The following is a 19,268-nucleotide window of genomic DNA, read 5'->3' as shown; positions in this document are numbered from 1 at the left end:
ACACACAAACCATCACACAGCCACCCCTTTATTAATGGGGCCATAGAGACACAGCCCTTCATTGCTGGGGTCACAGACACACATCCCTTTGGTGCTGAGGTCACACAAACAGACACAGACACACACCTTCAGTGCTGGAGCCACACACACAGCCTTTCAGTGCTGCATTTCAGGGGAGATGTACACGTGTGCCAAACACTCGTGCACACACCCCTTCAGTGTTGCAGTGTTGAGGACACAAACACACACCCCATTAGTGCAGAGACACACAAACCATCACATATGCACCCCTTTATTGATGGGGTCACAGAGACACCCCTTCATTTCTGGGGTCACAGACACACATCCCTTTGGTGCTGAGGTCACACAAACAGACACAGACACACACCTTCAGTGCTGGGGCCACACACACAGCCCTTCAGTGCTACATTTCTGGAGACATGTACATGTGTGCCAAACACACGTGCACATTCCCCTTCAGTGCTGCAGTGTTGAGGACACAAACACACACCCCATTAGTGCAGGGACACACAAACCATCACACAGCCACCCCTTTATTAATGGGGCCATAGAGACACAGCCCTTCATTGCTGGGGTCACAGACACACATCCCTTTGGTGCTGTGGTCACACAAACAGACACAAACACACACCTTCAGTGCTGGAGCCACACACACAGCCCTTCAGTGCTGTATTTCAGGGGAGATGTACACGTGTGCCAAACATACGTGCACACACCCCTTCAGTGTTGCAGTGTTGAGGAAACAACCACACACCCCATTAGTGCAGGGACACGCAAACCATCACACAGCCTCCCCGTTATTGATGGGGCCATAGAGACGCACATCTTTATTGCTGGGGTCACAGACACACATCCCTTTAGTGCTGAGGTCAAACAAACAGACACAGACACACACCTTCAGTGCTGGGCCACACACACAGCCCTTCAGTGCTGCATTTCAGGGGACATGTACACATGTGCCAAACACACGTGCACACACCCCTTCAGTGTTGCAGTGATGAGGAAACAAGCACACACCCCATTAGTGCAGGGACACACAAACCATCGCACAGCCACCCCGTTATTGATGGGGTCATAGAGACACACATCTTTATTGCTGGGGTCACAGACACACATCCCTTTGGTGCTGAGGTCACACAGACAGACACACACCTTCAGTGCTGGGGCCACCCACACAGCCCTTCAGTGCTGCATTTCAGGGGAAATATACACGTGTGCCAAATACACGTGCACACACCCCTTCAGTGCTGCAGTGTTGAGGAAACAAGCACACACCCCATTAGTGCAGGGACACGCAAACCATCACACAGCCTCCCCGTTATTGATGGGGCCATAGAGACACACATCTTTATTGCTGGGGTCACAGACACACATCTCTTTGGTGCTGAGGTCACACAAACAGACACAGACACACACCTTCAGTGCTGGGGCCACATACACAGCCCTTCAGTGCTGCATTTCAGGGGAAATGTACACGTGTGCCAAACACACGTGCACACACCCCTTCAGTGCTGCAGTGTTGAGGACACAAACACACACCCCATTAGTGCAGGGACACACAAACCATCACACAGCCACCCCTTTATTGATGGGGCCATAGAGACACAACCCCTTCATTGCTGGGGTCACAGACACACATCCCTTTGGTGCTGAGGTCACACAAACAGACACACACCTTCAGTGCTGGGGCCACCCACACAGCCCTTCAGTGCTGCATTTCAGGGGAAATATACACGTGTGCCAAACACTCGTGCACACACCCCTTCAGTGCTGCAGTGTTGAGGAAACAAGCACACACCCCATTAGTGCAGGGACATGCAAACCATCACACAGCCTCCCCGTTATTGATGGGGCCATAGAGACACACATCTTTATTGCTGGGGTCACAGACACACATCCCTTTGGTGCTGAGGTCACACAAACAGACACAGACACACACCTTCAGTGCTGGGGCCACACACACAGCCCTTCAGTGCTACATTTCTGGAGACATGTACATGTGTGCCAAACACACGTGCACACTCCCCTTCAGTGCTGCAGTGTTGAGGACACAAACACACACCCCATTAGTGCAGGGACACACAAACCATCACACAGCCACCCCTTTATTAATGGGGCCATAGAGACACAGCCCTTCATTGCTGGGGTCACAGACACACATCCCTTTGGTGCTGAGGTCACACAAACAGACACAGACACACACCTTCAGTGCTGGAGCCACACACACAGCCCTTCAGTGCTGCATTTCAGGGGAGATGTACACGTGTGCCAAACACACTTGCACACACCCCTTCAGTGTTGCAGTGTTGAGGACACAAACACACACCCCATTAGTGCAGGGACACACAAACCATCACACATGCACCCCTTTATTGATGGGGTCACAGAGACACCCCTTCATTTCTGGGGTCACAGACACACATCCCTTTGGTGCTGAGGTCACACAAACAGACACAGACACACACCTTCAGTGCTTTGGCCACACACACAGCCCTTCAGTGCTACATTTCTGGAGACATGTACATGTGTGCCAAACACACGTGCACACTCCCCTTCAGTGCTGCAGTGTTGAGGACACAAACACACACCCCATTAGTGCAGGGACACACAAACCATCACACAGCCACCCCTTTATTAATGGGACCATAGAGACACAGCCCTTCATTGCTGGGGTCACAGACACACATCCCTTTGGTGCTGAGGTCACACAAACAGACACAGACACACACCTTCAGTGCTGGAGCCACACACACAGCCCTTCAGTGCTGCATTTCAGGGGAGATGTACACGTGTGCCAAACACACGTGCACACACCCCTTCAGTGTTGCAGTGTTGAGGAAACAAGCACACACCCCATTAGTGCAGGGACACGCAAACCATCACACAGCCTCCCCGTTATTGATGGGGCCATAGAGACACACATCTTTATTGCTGGGGTCACAGACACACATCCCTTTGGTGCTGAGGTCACACAAACAGACACAGACACACACCTTCAGTGCTGGAGCCACACACACAGCCCTTCAGTGCTGCATTTCAGGGGAGATGTACACGTGTGCCAAACACACGTGCACACACCCCTTCAGTGTTGCAGTGTTGAGGACACAAACACACACCCCATTAGTGCAGGGACACACAAGCCATCACATATGCACCCCTTTATTGATGCGGTCACAGAGACACCCCTTCATTTCTGGGGTCACAGACACACATCCCTTTGGTGCTGAGGTCACACAAACAGACACAGACACACACCTTCAGTGCTGGGGCCACACACACAGCCCTTCAGTGCTACATTTCTGGAGACATGTACATGTGTGCCAAACACACGTGCACACTCCCCTTCAGTGCTGCAGTGTTGAGGACACAAACACACACCCCATTAGTGCAGGGACACACAAACCATCACACAGCCACCCCTTTATTAATGGGGCCATAGAGACACAGCCCTTCATTGCTGGGGTCACAGACACACATCCCTTTGGTGCTGAGGTCACACAAACAGACACAGACACACACCTTCAGTGCTGGAGCCACACACACAGCCCTTCAGTGCTGCATTTCAGGGGAGATGTACACGTGTGCCAAACACACTTGCACACACCCCTTCAGTGTTGCAGTGTTGAGGACACAAACACACACCCCATTAGTGCAGGGACACACAAACCATCACACATGCACCCCTTTATTGATGGGGTCACAGAGACACCCCTTCATTTCTGGGGTCACAGACACACATCCCTTTGGTGCTGAGGTCACACAAACAGACACAGACACACACCTTCAGTGCTGGGGCCACACACACAGCCCTTCAGTGCTACATTTCTGGAGACATGGACATGTGTGCCAAACCTACGTGCACACTCCCCTTCAGTGCTGCAGTGTTGAGGACACAAACACACACCCCATTAGTGCAGGGAGACACAAACCATCACACAGCCACCCCTTTATTAATGGGGCCATAGAGACACAGCCCTTCATTGCTGGGGTCACAGACACACATCCCTTTGGTGCTGAGGTCACACAAACAGACACAGACACACACCTTCAGTGCTGGAGCCACACACACAGCCGTTCAGTACTGCATTTCAGGGGAGATGTACACGTGTGCCAAACACACGTGCACACACCCCTTCAGTGTTGAGGAAACAAGCACACACCCCATTAGTGCAGGGACACGCAAACCATCACACAGCCTCCCCGTTATTGATGGGGCCCTAGAGACGCACATCTTTATTGCTGGGGTCACAGACACACATCCCTTTAGTGCTGAGGTCAAACAAACAGACACACACCTTCAGTGCTGGGCCACACACACAGCCCTTCAGTGCTGCATTTCAGGGGACATGTACACGTGTGCCAAACACACGTGCACACACCCCTTCAGTGCTGCAGTGTTGAGGTCACAAACACACACCCCATTAGTGCAGGGACACACAAACCATTTCACAGCCACCCCTTTATTAATGGGGCCATAGAGACACAACCCCTTCATTGCTGGGGTCACAGACACACATCCCTTTGGTGCTGAGGTAACACAAACAGACACACACCTTCAGTGCTGGGGCCACCCACACAGCCCTTCAGTGCTGCATTTCAGGGGAAATATACACGTGTGCCAAACACACATGCACACACCCCTTCAGTGCTGCAGTGTTGAGGATACAAGCACACACCCCATTAGTGCAGGGACACGCAAACCATCACACAGCCTCCCCGTTATTGATGGGGCCATAGAGACACACATCTTTATTGCTGGGGTCACAGACACACATCCCTTTGGTGCTGAGGTCACACAAACAGACACAGTCACACACCTTCAGTGCTGGGGCCACACACACATCCCTTCAGTGCTGCATTTCAGGGACATGTACACATGTGCCAAACACACGTGCACACACCCCTTTAGTGCTGCGGTGTTGAGAAAACAAGCACACACCCCATTAGTGCAGGGACACACAAACGATCACACATGCACCCCTTTATTGATGGGGTCACAGAGACACCCCTTCATTTCTGGGGTCACAGACACACATCCCTTTGGTGCTGAGGTCACACAAACAGACACAGGCACTCACCTTCAGTGCTGGGGCCACACACACAGCCCTTCAGTGCTACATTTCTGGAGACATGTACATGTGTGCCAAACACACGTGCACACTCCCCTTCAGTGCTGCAGTGTTGAGGACACAAACACACACCCCATTAGTGCAGGGACACACAAACCATCACACAGCCACCCCTTTATTAATGGGGCCATAGAGACACAGCCCTTCATTGCTGGGGTCACAGACACACATCCCTTTGGTGCTGAGGTCACACAAACAGACACAGACACACACCTTCAGTGCTGGAGCCACACACACAGCCCTTCAGTGCTGCATTTCAGGGGAGATGTACACGTGTGCCAAACACACGTGCACACACCCCTTCAGTGCTGCAGTGTTGAGGAAACAAGCACACACCCCATTAGTGCAGGGACACGCAAACCATCACACAGCCTCCCCGTTATTGATGGGCCATAGAGACACACATCTTTATTGCTGGGGTCACAGACACACATCCCTTTGGTGCTGAGGTCACACAAACAGACACAGTCACACACCTTCAGTGCTGGGGCCACACACACATCCCTTCAGTGCTGCATTTCAGGGACATGTACACATGTGCCAAACACACGTGCACACACCCCTTCAGTGCTGCAGTGTTGAGGACACAAACACACACCCCATTAGTGCAGGGACACACAAACCATCACACAGCCACCCCTTTATTGGTGGGGTCATAGGCACACATCCCTTTATTGGTGGGGTCAGAGACACACATCCCTTTATTGGTGGGATCACAGACACCCATCCTTTTAGTGCTGGGGTCACAGACACACATGCCTTTATTGGTGGGGTCACAGACACACATCCTTTTAGTGCTGGGGTCACAGACACACTTCCCTTTAGATCTGGGGTCACACAAACCTTCAATGCTGTGCCTACACACACAGTCACATGCACGCACACCTACCTTCTTGCTGAATCCCAAAAAGTCTACTCACTTGATAATTGCCAGACGTATGATAGTTACTCCACAGATCTCAGAACAGCCTTGAGGAAGGTCAGGAAGAAAGAAAACAATGCAGCTAATAATCATCTGGAAATATCATGGGGATGAGGACACAGTCCATACAGCACACACTGCAGATCTCTTCCTGATCCTACTCTGCTGTTTGTGTTGTGACACAATGCTGTGCAGCCAGTCCTCCTCCCTTTCCGATGTGACCCGATCCCCAGCGTTCAGTGATGAGCTACTTACCTGGACTGGTCCTCTTCAAGCTGTGACACAAGATGGCTCAGGAATAGAACTTTGTACATTCTGTAGCAGTTATGATGTCATGTGAGGTCTATGATGTCATGTTCTCGGTGCTGTCATGTGCTTTGTGATGTCATCATAACAGACACTGCTGTTTTATGTATCAAGTTTACACTTCAGGAAATAAATTACTTAATAAAAAAGTCACAGACTGCAAATATCCCACAGCCCCATGTTATAATTCATGACAGCTATTTAAATGAACCTTTATTTTAATCCATATAATCTACTGCTATATGAAAAACACTCGAGACCTGAACTGGAATTTTAATTGTCGTGCATGCAGCATGTAAGAGCATGTTCACACATGGCCACTAGCCAGAAAAAAAACGAAGACAGAAATACAATACACAAACACCCTGCAGTAAATAAATAAATCGCAATAGTGCATGAAAATAATAAAGCGTACTTAGTTAACATAATTTTGATTGAAATAATGCGAAAGCCATCCCGCCTCGTCACGGCGACCCTTATGGGACAGTCCTAACTCTAATATTTAAAACTTTACCGATGGCTTTCACATTATTTTGATCACAATTCTGTTAACTAAGTCCCCTTTGTTATTTTCATGCACTATTGCGGTTTATTTTACTGCAGGGGATTTGTGTATTGTGTTTCTGTCTTTGTCTTCTACTGCTATGTGAGTTACAGGAAAACACTGGACTAAAATCACTGACTGCGGTGGAATCCCCAATAAAATGTACATTTTATTTCCTTAAATAACATTTTCCTATACACACCTTACCTAATAACCGTGACATTTTGTGGAGCGTGCCAAATACTACTCTCCATTTAAAGTCTGCCAGCTGTGTTTTCTTGAACCTATTCACACTTGGTCGCAGACCAATACCACACTACAAGGCCAGTGCCTAAAACCGTGGTCATCAGACGTGATCCCATATTACTGCCGTAAACATCCTGAAATTTTTGGGAACTGTCAAATATTATACTCCATTTAACCCCTTTAAAGCATGGGGCGTAATAGTATGCACTAGGCTATCACCCCCGGTTCAGTGAGGGCTCCGGCGCTGAGCCCCCACTGAATCGGGCACATGTCGGCTGATTTATACAGCTGACATGTGCCCCCAACAGCCGCGGGTGGAATCGCAATCCACCCGCGGCTGTTAACATGTTAAATGCCGCTGTCAATCTCTGACAGCGGCATTTAACAGCGCTGCGCCGGAAGCGCATCACTTACCCCGCCCATCGGTGACCCCGTCACGTAATCGCGGGTCACTGATGGGTGGGCATGACAACTCTGGGTCTGCAGCAGACCCCAGTGATTGTCATGTACTGACTCTATGAGCGCCACCTAGTGGTCGGCGCTCATAGCACAGGAGCATTTCTGCTACATAGAGCTGACCTGCTCATCCCCTCTATGTAGCAGAGGTGATTGGACAGTTGCTGCTTCTAGTCTCCTAATGAGACTATAGAAGCAAGCAAAAAGTGTACAAAAAAAATGTTTTTGAAAATATTAAAAAAAAATAAAAAATATATATAAGTTTAAATCACCCCCCTTTCCTCCCATTCAAAATAAAATTCTAAAAATACCACCCACATACACATATTTGGTATCGCCGTGTTCAGAATCGCCCGATCTATCAATATAAAAAAGAATTAATCCGATCGGTAAACGGCATAACGAGAAAAAAATTCTAAACGCCAGAATTATGTTTTTTGGTCGCCGCAACATTGCAATAAAATGCAATAACGGGTGATCAAAACATCGGATCTACCCCAAAATGGTATCAATAAAAACTTCAGCTCGGTGTGCAAAAAATAAACCCGGTCCCAGATCCCGAAAAATGGAGACGCTACGGGTCTTGTAAAATTGCGCCATTTTATTTTTTTAATTATGGCACTTTGCAAAGCACTTCATTAGTTTCTTTGGCGTCATATTCATAAAATGATGATATTAAAGTGGCCTCCAGACCCTGCTTTTCCCCAGTGCAGGAGCGTTGCTGGGGTCCTAAGAGATCAGGGACCCCAGCCCCAAAGTACATGTTTCCCCATATAACCTCCCTGCCACTTAAAAGAGGATTTATACCTATATAATTACAGTATACCACTGTTACTAATCTAAAATACACTATACAAAGACCAATATTACCAAAATTACTACTATACAAGGCCAAAATGATCCTGCTACACAATGTCCTCTACCATCACCACCACACAGCGAGTCCATATATGAAAGAAAACCCCGCAGGGTAAAAGACCATCAAAGGAGTCCAGGGAGTATAAAATCTATCATATTTATTCAGCAATAGAACAATAAGATGATGGGGGAAGAGACGCAACACATATGTGATTGTTAGACATGTAAGCCAAAAAAGCAAGGCACGCAAGGAAGGGGCCATTCCAGGTATAATGGCTGTCTATAGTATCATCATGGGTATACTAAAATATCCCAAAATAGACACCGCACATATTCCACTGGGGGCAACAGTCATCATATGCAGGTGCATCTCACTAAATTAGAATATCATCAAAAAGTTAATTTATTTGAGTTCTTCAATACAAAAAGTGAAACTCCTATATTATATAGAGTCATTACAGACAGAGAGATCTATTTCTAGTGTTTATTTCTTTTAATGTTGACGATTATGGCTTACAGCCAATGAAAACACAAAAGTCATTATCTCAGTAAATTAGAATAATTAACATAAAACACCTGCAACGGCTTCCTAAGTGTTTAAAAATGTCCCATAGTCTGTTTCAGTAGGCTCCACAATCATGGGGAAAACTGCTGACTTGACAAATGCCAAGAAGGCAGTCATTGACACCATCCACAAGGTCCCAGAGTTCCAATTTTCCTTTGGAAATCAAGGTCCCAGAGTCTGGAGGAAGAGTGGAGAGGCCACAATCCAAGCTGCTTGAGGTCTAGTGTGAAGTCTCCACAATCAGTGATGGTTTGGGGAGCCATGTCATCTGCTGGTGGAGGTCCACTGTGTTTTATCAACACCAAAGTCAGCGCAGCCGTCTACCAGGACATTTTACAGCACTTCATGCTTCCCTCTGCTGACAAGCTTTTTGTACATGGAAATTTCATTCTCCAGCAGGACTTGGCACCTGTCCACACTGCCAAAAGTACCAATACCTGGTTTACACAACAGTATCACTGTGCTTGATTGGTCAGCAAACTCACATGACCTTAACCCCATAGAGAATCTATTATAGAGAATCTATGGGGTATTGTCAAGAGGAAGATAAGAGACACCAAACCAACAAAGCAGACGAGCTGAAGGCTGCTATCAAAGCCACCTGGGCTTCCATAACACCTCAGCAGTGCCACAGGCTGATCTACTCCATGCCACGCCGCATTGATGCAGTAATTGATGCAAAAGGAGCCTGACCAAGTATTGAGTGCATTTACTGAACACACATTTCAGTAGGCCAACATTTCGGATTTTAAAAACATTTTTCAAGCTGATGTTATAAAGTATTTTAATTTACTGAGATAATGACTTTTGTGATTTCATTGGCTATAAGCCATAATGAGTGGCGTACCGCCAATGATGGCAGGCCACACCACTGCTATGGGGCCCGTGAGCCTCGGGGGAGCGAGGAGGATAGGTGAGTATTGGGGGGTGGGAGGTTCCGGCGGCGGAGGAGCAGGCACACTCAGTAGCGGCTGCTGTAGCTACCACGTGTGCCCGCTGCTAAAGGGACATGAATATTACCTCTTCTCCACTTCCATGGGCGTGGAGAAGAGGGAATATTCATTCTCTTTAGTAGCGGGCACGGAGGAGCGCTGAGCCGTTCACCTGTTGGCATATTCACTCCTCTCCACGCCGGGACTATGAGCATTGACAAGCGTGAATATGCATTCTCTTTAGTAGCAGGCACTGTAAGCAGGAGCCACGGCTCAGCGCTCCTCCGTGCCCGCTACTAAAGAGAATGAATATTCCCTCTTCTCCACGCCCATGGAAGTGGAGAAGAGGTAATATTCATGTCCCTTTAGCAGCGGGCACACGTGGTAGCTACAGCAGCCGCTACTGAGTGTGCCCGCTCCTCCGCCGCCGCAACCTCCCACCCCCCAATACTCACCTATCCTCCTCGCTCCCCCGAGGCTCACGTGCTACATAGCAGTGGTGTGGCCTGAGGGTGTTCACTGCCAGATCCCCGACTATCAACTGATCGCCTGCAAGTCCTCATTTGGGGACAGAAGTTGTTCACACTTGGCATATTTTGTGATTCATGAGGGGAGGACAGTAGCCGGATATAGACTTTTTCTATAAAGTCAGATTAAAGGGGTTTTCAGGAATGAGGGGTGCCATATGTACCAGGATTGGGGGATGAGGGGTGCCATACACACCAGGATTGGTGATGAGGGAGCCATACATACCAGGATTGGGAGATGAGGGGGCCACACATAACAGGATTGGGGGATGAGGGGTACCATATGTACCAGGATTGAGGGATGAGGGGTGCCATACATACCAGGATTGGTGATGATGGAGCCATACATACCAGGATGGTGACATTTTACAGTAGCTGCTGCATTTCCTACCCTTGGCTTATACTCAACTCAATACGTTTTCCCAGTTTATTTGTGGTAAAATTAGGGGCCTCAGCTTATACTCGGGTCGTCTTATTTAAAACATATGGTATTTTAAAATCAGTGAGTATGTGGTGCCCATAATACTGCAGGACTGTGTGGTGCATTATACTATATGAGGGCTGCATTTTACCCTTTGGGGTGTGAAATATACTGTATGGAGGACTATGGGGAGTGCATTATACTATATGGAGGATTATGGGGGGTGCATTATACTATATGGAGGATTTTGGAGGGTGCATTATACTATATGGAGGATTATGGGTGGCATATTATACTATATGGAAGTCTATGTGGGGTCATTATGATATTTTGAGGGCTATGTGGGGGGCCGTTATACTGTATGAAAGCAATTATACGGTGTGAAGGTTTGTGTGGGGTCCATCATACTGTTTGGAGGGCTGTGTGGGGCCATTATACTGTTTGGAGGGCTAGTGTGGGCCATTATACTGTATGTAGGCCCATTATACTGTATGGAGGGCTGTGTGGGGTCCATTATACTGTATGGAGGGCTGTGTGGGGCCATTATACTGTTTGGAGGGCTAGTGTGGGCCATTATACTGTATGTAGGCCCATTATACTGTATGGAGGGCTGTGTGGGAGTCACAGTTGGGGGAATCATACAGTGTTAGGGTCACCATACTTTGCCTTGGGAGTTGAAGTGGGGTACAATAAGGTCATTATACTGTTCATGTAGAGGCTAATGTGGAGGAATGCACCATGGGGTATCATACTGTGTTTGGGGGGCACTTTTATTGGCATCATACTTGATGGGGGCAATGAAAGAGGGATCTAGGACTTCAGTAGGAGGAAAATTAGAAAAACGAAGTAAAGGCTGGAAAGTTGTGAGATCGGCTCTTCTGTGACACAGACAAATATTTCTTTATTTTTTTGGTGGGGAAGGGGGTCCAATTAGAGCTTCTGCTATGGGGCCTCATGATTTCTATGTGCGCCCCTGCCATAATCATCAACATTAACAGAAATAAACACTTGAAATAGATCACTTTGATTGTAATGACTTTATATAATATATGAGTTTCATTTTCACCATTGAAGAACTAAAATAAATAAACTTTTTAATGATATTCTAATTTAGTGAGATGCACCTGTATATATAAGGGGTGTGAGTGTCATCATACTATAAGGGGCTATGAGAGTCATCATGCTATATATAAGGGGCAGTGGGGCCATCATATTATATAAAATGGGGAGTGGGTGCCAGAATACAGTTTATAAGGGGCCGTGGGGCCATCATACAGTATAAAGGGAGCTGTAAGGGCCATAATATAGTGTACAAGTGGGTGTGGGGGCCATCATACAGTATATATTGGGCTGCGGGGGCCATCATACAGTACTGTATATATGGGGCTGTGAGGGCCATTATACAGGATATAGGTAGTTGTAGGGACAATCATGCCAGTTATAAGGAGTTATAGAGACCATCATACAGTGCATAGGGAGCTGTGGAGACCATCATACAGTGCATAGGGAGCTGTGGAGACCATCGTACAGGGTATAGGGAGCTGTGGGGACCATCATACAGTGCATAGGGAGCTGTGGGGACCATCAGACAATGCATAGGGAGCTGTGGAGACCATCATACAGTGCATAGGGAGCTTTGGGGACCATTATGCAGTGCATAGGGAGCGTGGGGACCATTATGCAGTGCATAGGGAGATGTGGGGACCTTTATACAGGGCAAAGGGAGCTGTGGGGACCATTATGCAGTGCATAGGGAGCTGTGGGGACCATTATGCAGTGCATAGGGAGCTGTGGGGACCATTATGCAGTGCATAGGGAGCTGTGGGGACCATTATGCAGTGCGTAGGCAGCTGTGGGGACCATTATGCAGTGCATATGGAGCTGTGGGGACCATTATGCAGTGCATAGGGAGTTGTAGGGACCATCATACAGAGCGTAGGGAGCTGTGGGGAGTATCATACAGTACTTAAGGAGCCGTGGGGACCATCATACAGTGTATAAGGAGCCGTGGGGACCATCATACAGTGTATAAGGAGCCGTGGGGACCATCATACAGTGTATAAGGAGCCGTGAGGACCATCATACAGTGCATAAGGAGCTGCAGGGACCATCATACAATGCGTAAAGAGCTGTGGGGACCATCAGAAAATGCATAGGGAGCTGTGGAAACCATCATACAGTGCCTGAGGAGCTGTGGGGACCATCATACAGTGCATAGGGAGATGTGGGGACCATCATACCGAGCGTAGGGAGCTGCGGGGACCATCATACAGTACATAAGGAGCCATGGGGACCATCATACAGTGTATAAGGAGCCATGGGGACCATCATTCAGTGCACGAGGAGCTGCGGGGACCATCATACAGTGCGTAGAGAGCTATGAGGACAATCATACAATGCATAGCGAGCTGTGGAGACCATCATACAATGCATAGGGAGCTGTGAAGACCATCATACAGTGCATAGGGCACTGTGGGGACCATCATACAGAGCATAGGGAGCTGTGGGGACCATCATACAGAGCATAGGGAGCTGTGGGGACCATCATACAGTGTCTAGGGAGCTGTGGGGACACTCATACAGTATCTAAGGAGCTGTGGGGACCATCATACAGTGTGTAGGGAGCTGTGGGGACCATCATACAGTGTATAGGGAAGTATGAGGACCATCATACAGTATCTAAGGAGCAAGGAGCTGTGGGGACCATCATACAGTGCATAGTGAGCTGTGGGGACCATCATACAGAGCGTAGATAGCTGTGGGGACCATCATACAGTGCATAGGGAGCTGTGGGTTCCATAATACAGAGCTTAGATAGCTGTGGGGACCATCATACAGTGCATAGGGAGCTGTGGGTTCCATCATACAGAGCATAGGGAGCTGTGGGGACCCTTATACAGAGCATAGAGAGCTGTGGGGACCATTATGCAATGCATAGGGAGCTGTGGGGACCATCATACAGTGCATGGGGGAGCTGTGGGGATCATCGTACAGTGTCTAGGGAGCTGTGGGGACCATCGTACAGTGTCTAAGGAGCTGTGGGGACCATCATACAGTGTCTAGGGAGCTGTGGGGACCATCATACAGTGTATAGGGAGCTGTGGGGACCATCATACAGAGCGTAGGGAGCTGTGGGGACCATGATACCAGTGCAAATGGAGCTGTGGGTACCATCATACAGTGCATAGGGAGCTGTGGGGACCATCATACAGTGTATAGGGAGCTGTGGGGACCATCATACAGAGCGTAGGGAGCTGTGGGGACCATGATACAGTGCATATGGAACTGTGGGTACCATCATACAGGGCATAGGGAGCTGTGGGGACCATTATGCAGTGCATACGGAGCTGTGGGGACCATCATACAGGGTATAGGGAGCTGTGGGGACCATGATACAGTGCATATGGAACTGTGGGTACCATCATACAGGGCATAGGGAGCTGTGGGGACCATTATGCAGTGCATACGGAGCTGTGGGGACCATTGTGCAGTGCATACGGAGCTGTGGGGACCATCATACAGTGCATACGGAGCTGTTGGGACCATCATACAGTGCGTAGGGAGCTGTGGGGACCATCATACAGTGCATAGGGAGCTGTGGGGACCATCATACAGTGTGTAGTGAGCTGTTGGACTATCATACAATATACAGGGTGCTATGGGGGCACTAAGGACATTATTTATTTTAAATGGGTGCATCATCAGAAATTTCTTCTTTCACCTCCCAGAAATCATCGTCCATAGACTTGAAGAAGAACTTTGTAGTTGGGTGTAGTTTGATTGTGGATTTAAGGGGGCATTATTACTTAAAGGGGATACTCAATGGTATTTGTTGCTTGGAGGGAACACTTCAGATATTGAAACTTTCATAAGAGCATATCTGGCATTATTACTTGCTAGGCAGCACAGTGGGGTCTTTACTACTTTCTATGGGATGCTATTATTTTTATAGGTCCCCTCTATCTGGCACACAGTCTTTGTAGCATTAATTGGTGGAGGGTAATCATAGTAATGACATAATTTTTGAAGTATTGAGGTTCCTATTCCACGTCGGAAGAGCAGGCAGCATGGGGAGGTTGTGCAGGGTGGGAATAGAAATGTGAGAAGTCAGATGGTCTCTGTACAGTGTGTTTTTTATGTAGAGGCAATGGTCATATCATAATACTATGTACTCACTGTGTAGTGTTGATGGTAGAGGGCATTGTGTAGCGGGATTATTATTGCATTGTGTAGAAGTAATTTTGGGAATATTGGTCTTTCAGTTGTGTATTTTAGGTTAGCAACAATGGTGTACTGTAATTATATATGTATAGGTCGTCTTTTAAGTGGCGGGGAGGTTGTATGGGGAAACACCTACTTTGGGGCTTTGGCCCCTGATCTTTTAGGACCCTAGCAACGTCCCGGCATACAAGGGATATCGGGGGGCACAAAGTGTTCTGGACGTTTCCTTTACAGTATAAAGCATTTTCCACACAGTATCCTTCCTCTGTAATATACTCCAGGACTGGTGTGGCGCACTGTCGCTCCCTATTTCGCCATAACTCGGCCTCAGCACTGCAGTGCTGATCAGCAGGTCTGCTTACTTGTTCTTCGGTTTCGCGCACTATGTCTTCCACTACTGGCGCCCATGAACCCTTGCACTCGTGACTTCCACTAGTACATGGGTCTCAAACTCGATAGAGTAAATGGGCCGCACTTAAAAAAAATTGTAAGCTGGCGGGCCGCATTCCTTTCAAATTTAATACAGTACAAAATTATTGTTAAACAATTATCTATTTGATCTACTATAACAATTCTCCATTACTCTACTATAATACTGCTAGGTTTAAACTTAACGGAAATTTGCCGGCTTACTCCACATGCTTATTTTAACAATCCAGTTTTCCACTTCAAGTGTCGCAGAATTCAATCTGGCTGCTCAGTTGGCAGCATTTGCCAGATACGAGAATGTCAAGATTGGGCTTGAAATCATGAGTGTCGGCCAATCGCAATGTTGCACGAAGATGTTCATCTGTAAGTCTTGACCATAATGCTGATTTGTTCAGCTTCATTGAAGAGAAAAACTGTTCTTATACAGTACAGACCAAAAGTTTGGACACACCTTCTCATTTAAAGATTTTTCTATATTTTCATGACTATGAAAATTGTACATTCACACTGAAGGCATCAAAACTATGAATTAACACATGTGGAATTATATACTTAACAAAAAAGTGTGAAACAACTGAAAATATGTCTTATATTCTAGGTTCTTCTAAGTAGCCACCTTTTGCTTTGATGACTGCTTTGCACACTCTTGGCATTCTCTTGATGAGCTTCAAGAGGTAGTCACCGGAAATGGTTTTCACTTCACAGGTGTGCCCTGTCAGGTTTAATAAGTGGGATTTCTTGCCTTATAAATGGGGTTGGGACCATCAGTTGTGCTGTGCAGAAGTCTGGTGGATACACAGCTGATAGTCCTACTGAATAAACTGTTAGAATTTGTATTATGGCAAGAAAAAAGCAGCTAAGTAAAGAAAAACGAGTGGCCATCATTACTTTAAGAAATGAAGATCAGACAGTCCGAAAAATTGGGAAAACTTTGAAAGTGTCCCCGAGTGCAGTTGCTAAAACCATCAAGCGCTACAAAGAAACTGGCTCACATGAGGACCGCCCCAGGAAAGGAAGACCAAGAGTTACCTCTGCTTCTGAGGATAAGTTTATCCGAGTCACCAGCCTCAGAAATCGCAGGTTAACAGCAGCTCAGATTAGAGACCAGGTCAATGCCACACAGAGTTCTAGCAGCAGACACATCTCTACAACAACTGTTAAGAGCAGACTTTGTGCAGTAGGCCTTCATGGTAAAATAGCTGCTAGGAACCCACTGCTAAGGACAGGCAACAAGCAGAAGAGACTTGTTTGGGCTAAAGTACACAAGGAATGGACATTAGACCAGTAGAAATCTGTGCTTTGGTCTGATGAGTCCAAATTTGAGATCTTTGGTTCCAACCACCGTGTCTTTGTGCGACTCAGAAAAGGTGAACGGATGGACTCTACATGCTTGGTTCCCACCGTGAAGCATGGAGGAGGAGGTGTGATGGTGTGGGGGTGCTTTGCAGGTGAGACTGTTGGGGATTTATTCAAAATTGAAGGCATACTGAACCAGCATGGCTACGACAGCATCTTGCAGCGGCATGCTATTCCATGCAGTTTGCGTTTAGTTGGACCATCATTTATTTTTCAACAGGACAATGACCCCAAACACACCTCCAGGCTGTGTAAGGGCTATTTGACCAAGAAGGAGAGTGATGGGGTGCTACGTCAGATCACCTGGCCTCCACAGTCACCAGACCTGAACCCAATTGAGATGGTTTGGGGTGAGCTGGACCACAGAGTGAAGGCAAAAGGGCCAACAAGTGCTAAGCATCTCTGGGAACTCCTTCAAGATTGTTGGAAGACCATTTCCGGTGACTACCTCTTGAAGCTCATCAAGAGAATGCCAAGAGTGTGCAAAGCAGTCATCAAAGCAAAAGGTGGCTACTTTGAAGAACCTAGAATATAAGACATATTTTCAGTTGTTTCACACTTTTTTGTTAAGTATATAATTCCACATGTGTTAATTCATAGTTTTGATGCCTTCAGAGTGAATGTACAATTTTCAAAGTCATGAAAATACAGAAAAATCTTTAAATGAGAAGGTGTGTCCAAACTTTTCGTCTGTACTGTACGTATGTACTTCCGAACATGGCCATGATCCTGGCAGCGGCTTTAAGAAGATTTGGAAATTTTTCTCGTGCGACAAACCTATAGAGATCTGGAACAGCAATGTCCATATACTTCTGTTTAAGAACAGCGTCGCATTGCAAGTCCACAATCTCCATCTGCAGATCTTCTGAAACACAAGCAATGTCTACCGCAAACGGAGTGGCAAAGAGTGTAAATTCAGCTTCAAGATCCTGAAACCCATGAAAACGTCTATCAAACTCTTGTAGTAACTGAGAAATTATATTGGAAGAGTAGTTCAAGCGTTCGGGTTCCGCTCGTACCAGCGACTGCACAGCTGAGAAATGAGCCAAATTGCCAGACTGCAGCCGCTGGGCCACAAAGACAGCTACATCTGATTGCTTTTATACCAGCAAACATCATTGTAATCATCTGGCTTGGGCCCCGGAGCTTCAAGTTGAGTGCGTTGAGGTGTTCTGTGACATCTGTTAGAAACACTAAGTCAGATAGAAAAGCTGGGAAGGAAAGTTGGAAAGCGTCTTTATCTTTCAGCGCCATAAAAATCTATCTCCTGTCTCAAAGCAAAAAATCTTTCCAACCCTCTTCACCGACTCAACCATCTGACCTCGGTATGCTACAGCAAGTCTCCATATTCACTGTCCATATCAGACAGGAATGAAGTGAACGGCCTATGGTTAAGACCTCTTGCCCGTATAAAGTTACCAGTCTTAAGCACAAAGTCCATAACTTCTTTCATTTGTACACTTTTTCCGCACAGCGCCCCCTGATGCAGAATGCAGTGTATAGCACTGAAAGGACCTGACAATGAACGCTGGCTTCGTTTTGCTTTCAATAATCCCACAACACCAATGTTTTCAGGACACATTGCTGGTGCCCCATCCGCTACCACAGACACCAGTTTATCCCATGGCAGTCCTGCTGGGTTAATACAACCTTCAAGCTCTTTAAAAATGTCCCGACCGGTCGTTGTGCCTTTCATTGGTAATAAATCCAATAATTCCTCGGTTATGTTTAGGTTTTCATCAACCCCACGAATGAACACAGCACAGTATGGAGTATCTGTTACCCTCAGTAAATGGTCGTGAATGATTTGCTCTCATGTTACTGAGTACAAAACTCGCTTTTCCAGAAGCTTCACTTGACCCGTTAATACTTGAGAAGAAGTTTCGCTGTTTTTGAAGAGACGCTTTCAGCTGCTGAAGCTTTTCCTCTCTGTTTGCCAGACATTGCTCCATGCTGTCCTCCATGCTACGTCATGTAATGTCCACGCACATTGTAGTCCTTAAGCTGCGACAAATGAAGACAAATCAGACTCTGGGCTCTCTCCGACCTCTGTGACAAAATATAAGTTTTCCCACTTTTCCTGAAATATTCGTTTTTCATCAGCAATCTTGCGCTTTTTTGATGACGATGCCATTTATGATGTTAAACAGGTGCTTTGTGTATTGAAAAATATGTCTGTTAGCAACTCCGTCCTGCTCCCATAGAAATGCATCATAGTCTGCGGGCGTGGTGGTGGTGGGAGACTCACTACTGAGAGGAACAGAAGCAGCTATCTGCAGACCGGATATAACCGCAAGAGAAGTATGCTGCCTCCCAGGGGCGAAGATCAAGGATG

The 19,268-nt window shown here is 47.1% G+C and overlaps 1 protein-coding gene across 1 annotated transcript in view; it reads right to left on the bottom strand.

Annotated features, from left to right (window-relative positions):
• The window catches only part of LOC141197639 (uncharacterized), a 75,476-nt gene extending 56,579 nt beyond the window's left edge, over positions 1 to 18,897 (bottom strand). The window contains exons 1-2 of the mRNA XM_073662722.1: positions 18,717 to 18,897; positions 17,643 to 17,966 (exon numbers count right to left, since the gene is read on the bottom strand). Coding sequence (XP_073518823.1) covers positions 17,643 to 17,966; positions 18,717 to 18,897 — 505 coding nt within the window. The remainder of the gene's footprint in view (positions 1 to 17,642; positions 17,967 to 18,716) is intronic.
• Positions 18,898 to 19,268: the final 371 nt, after the last annotated feature.

Source organism: Phyllobates terribilis, unplaced genomic scaffold, assembly GCF_046119375.1.
Source record: "Phyllobates terribilis strain yellow unplaced genomic scaffold, ASM4611937v1 Scaffold_85__1_contigs__length_6476398, whole genome shotgun sequence".
NCBI lineage: Eukaryota > Metazoa > Chordata > Amphibia > Anura > Dendrobatidae > Phyllobates > Phyllobates terribilis.
This window is presented reverse-complemented; position numbering and strand designations above follow the sequence as displayed.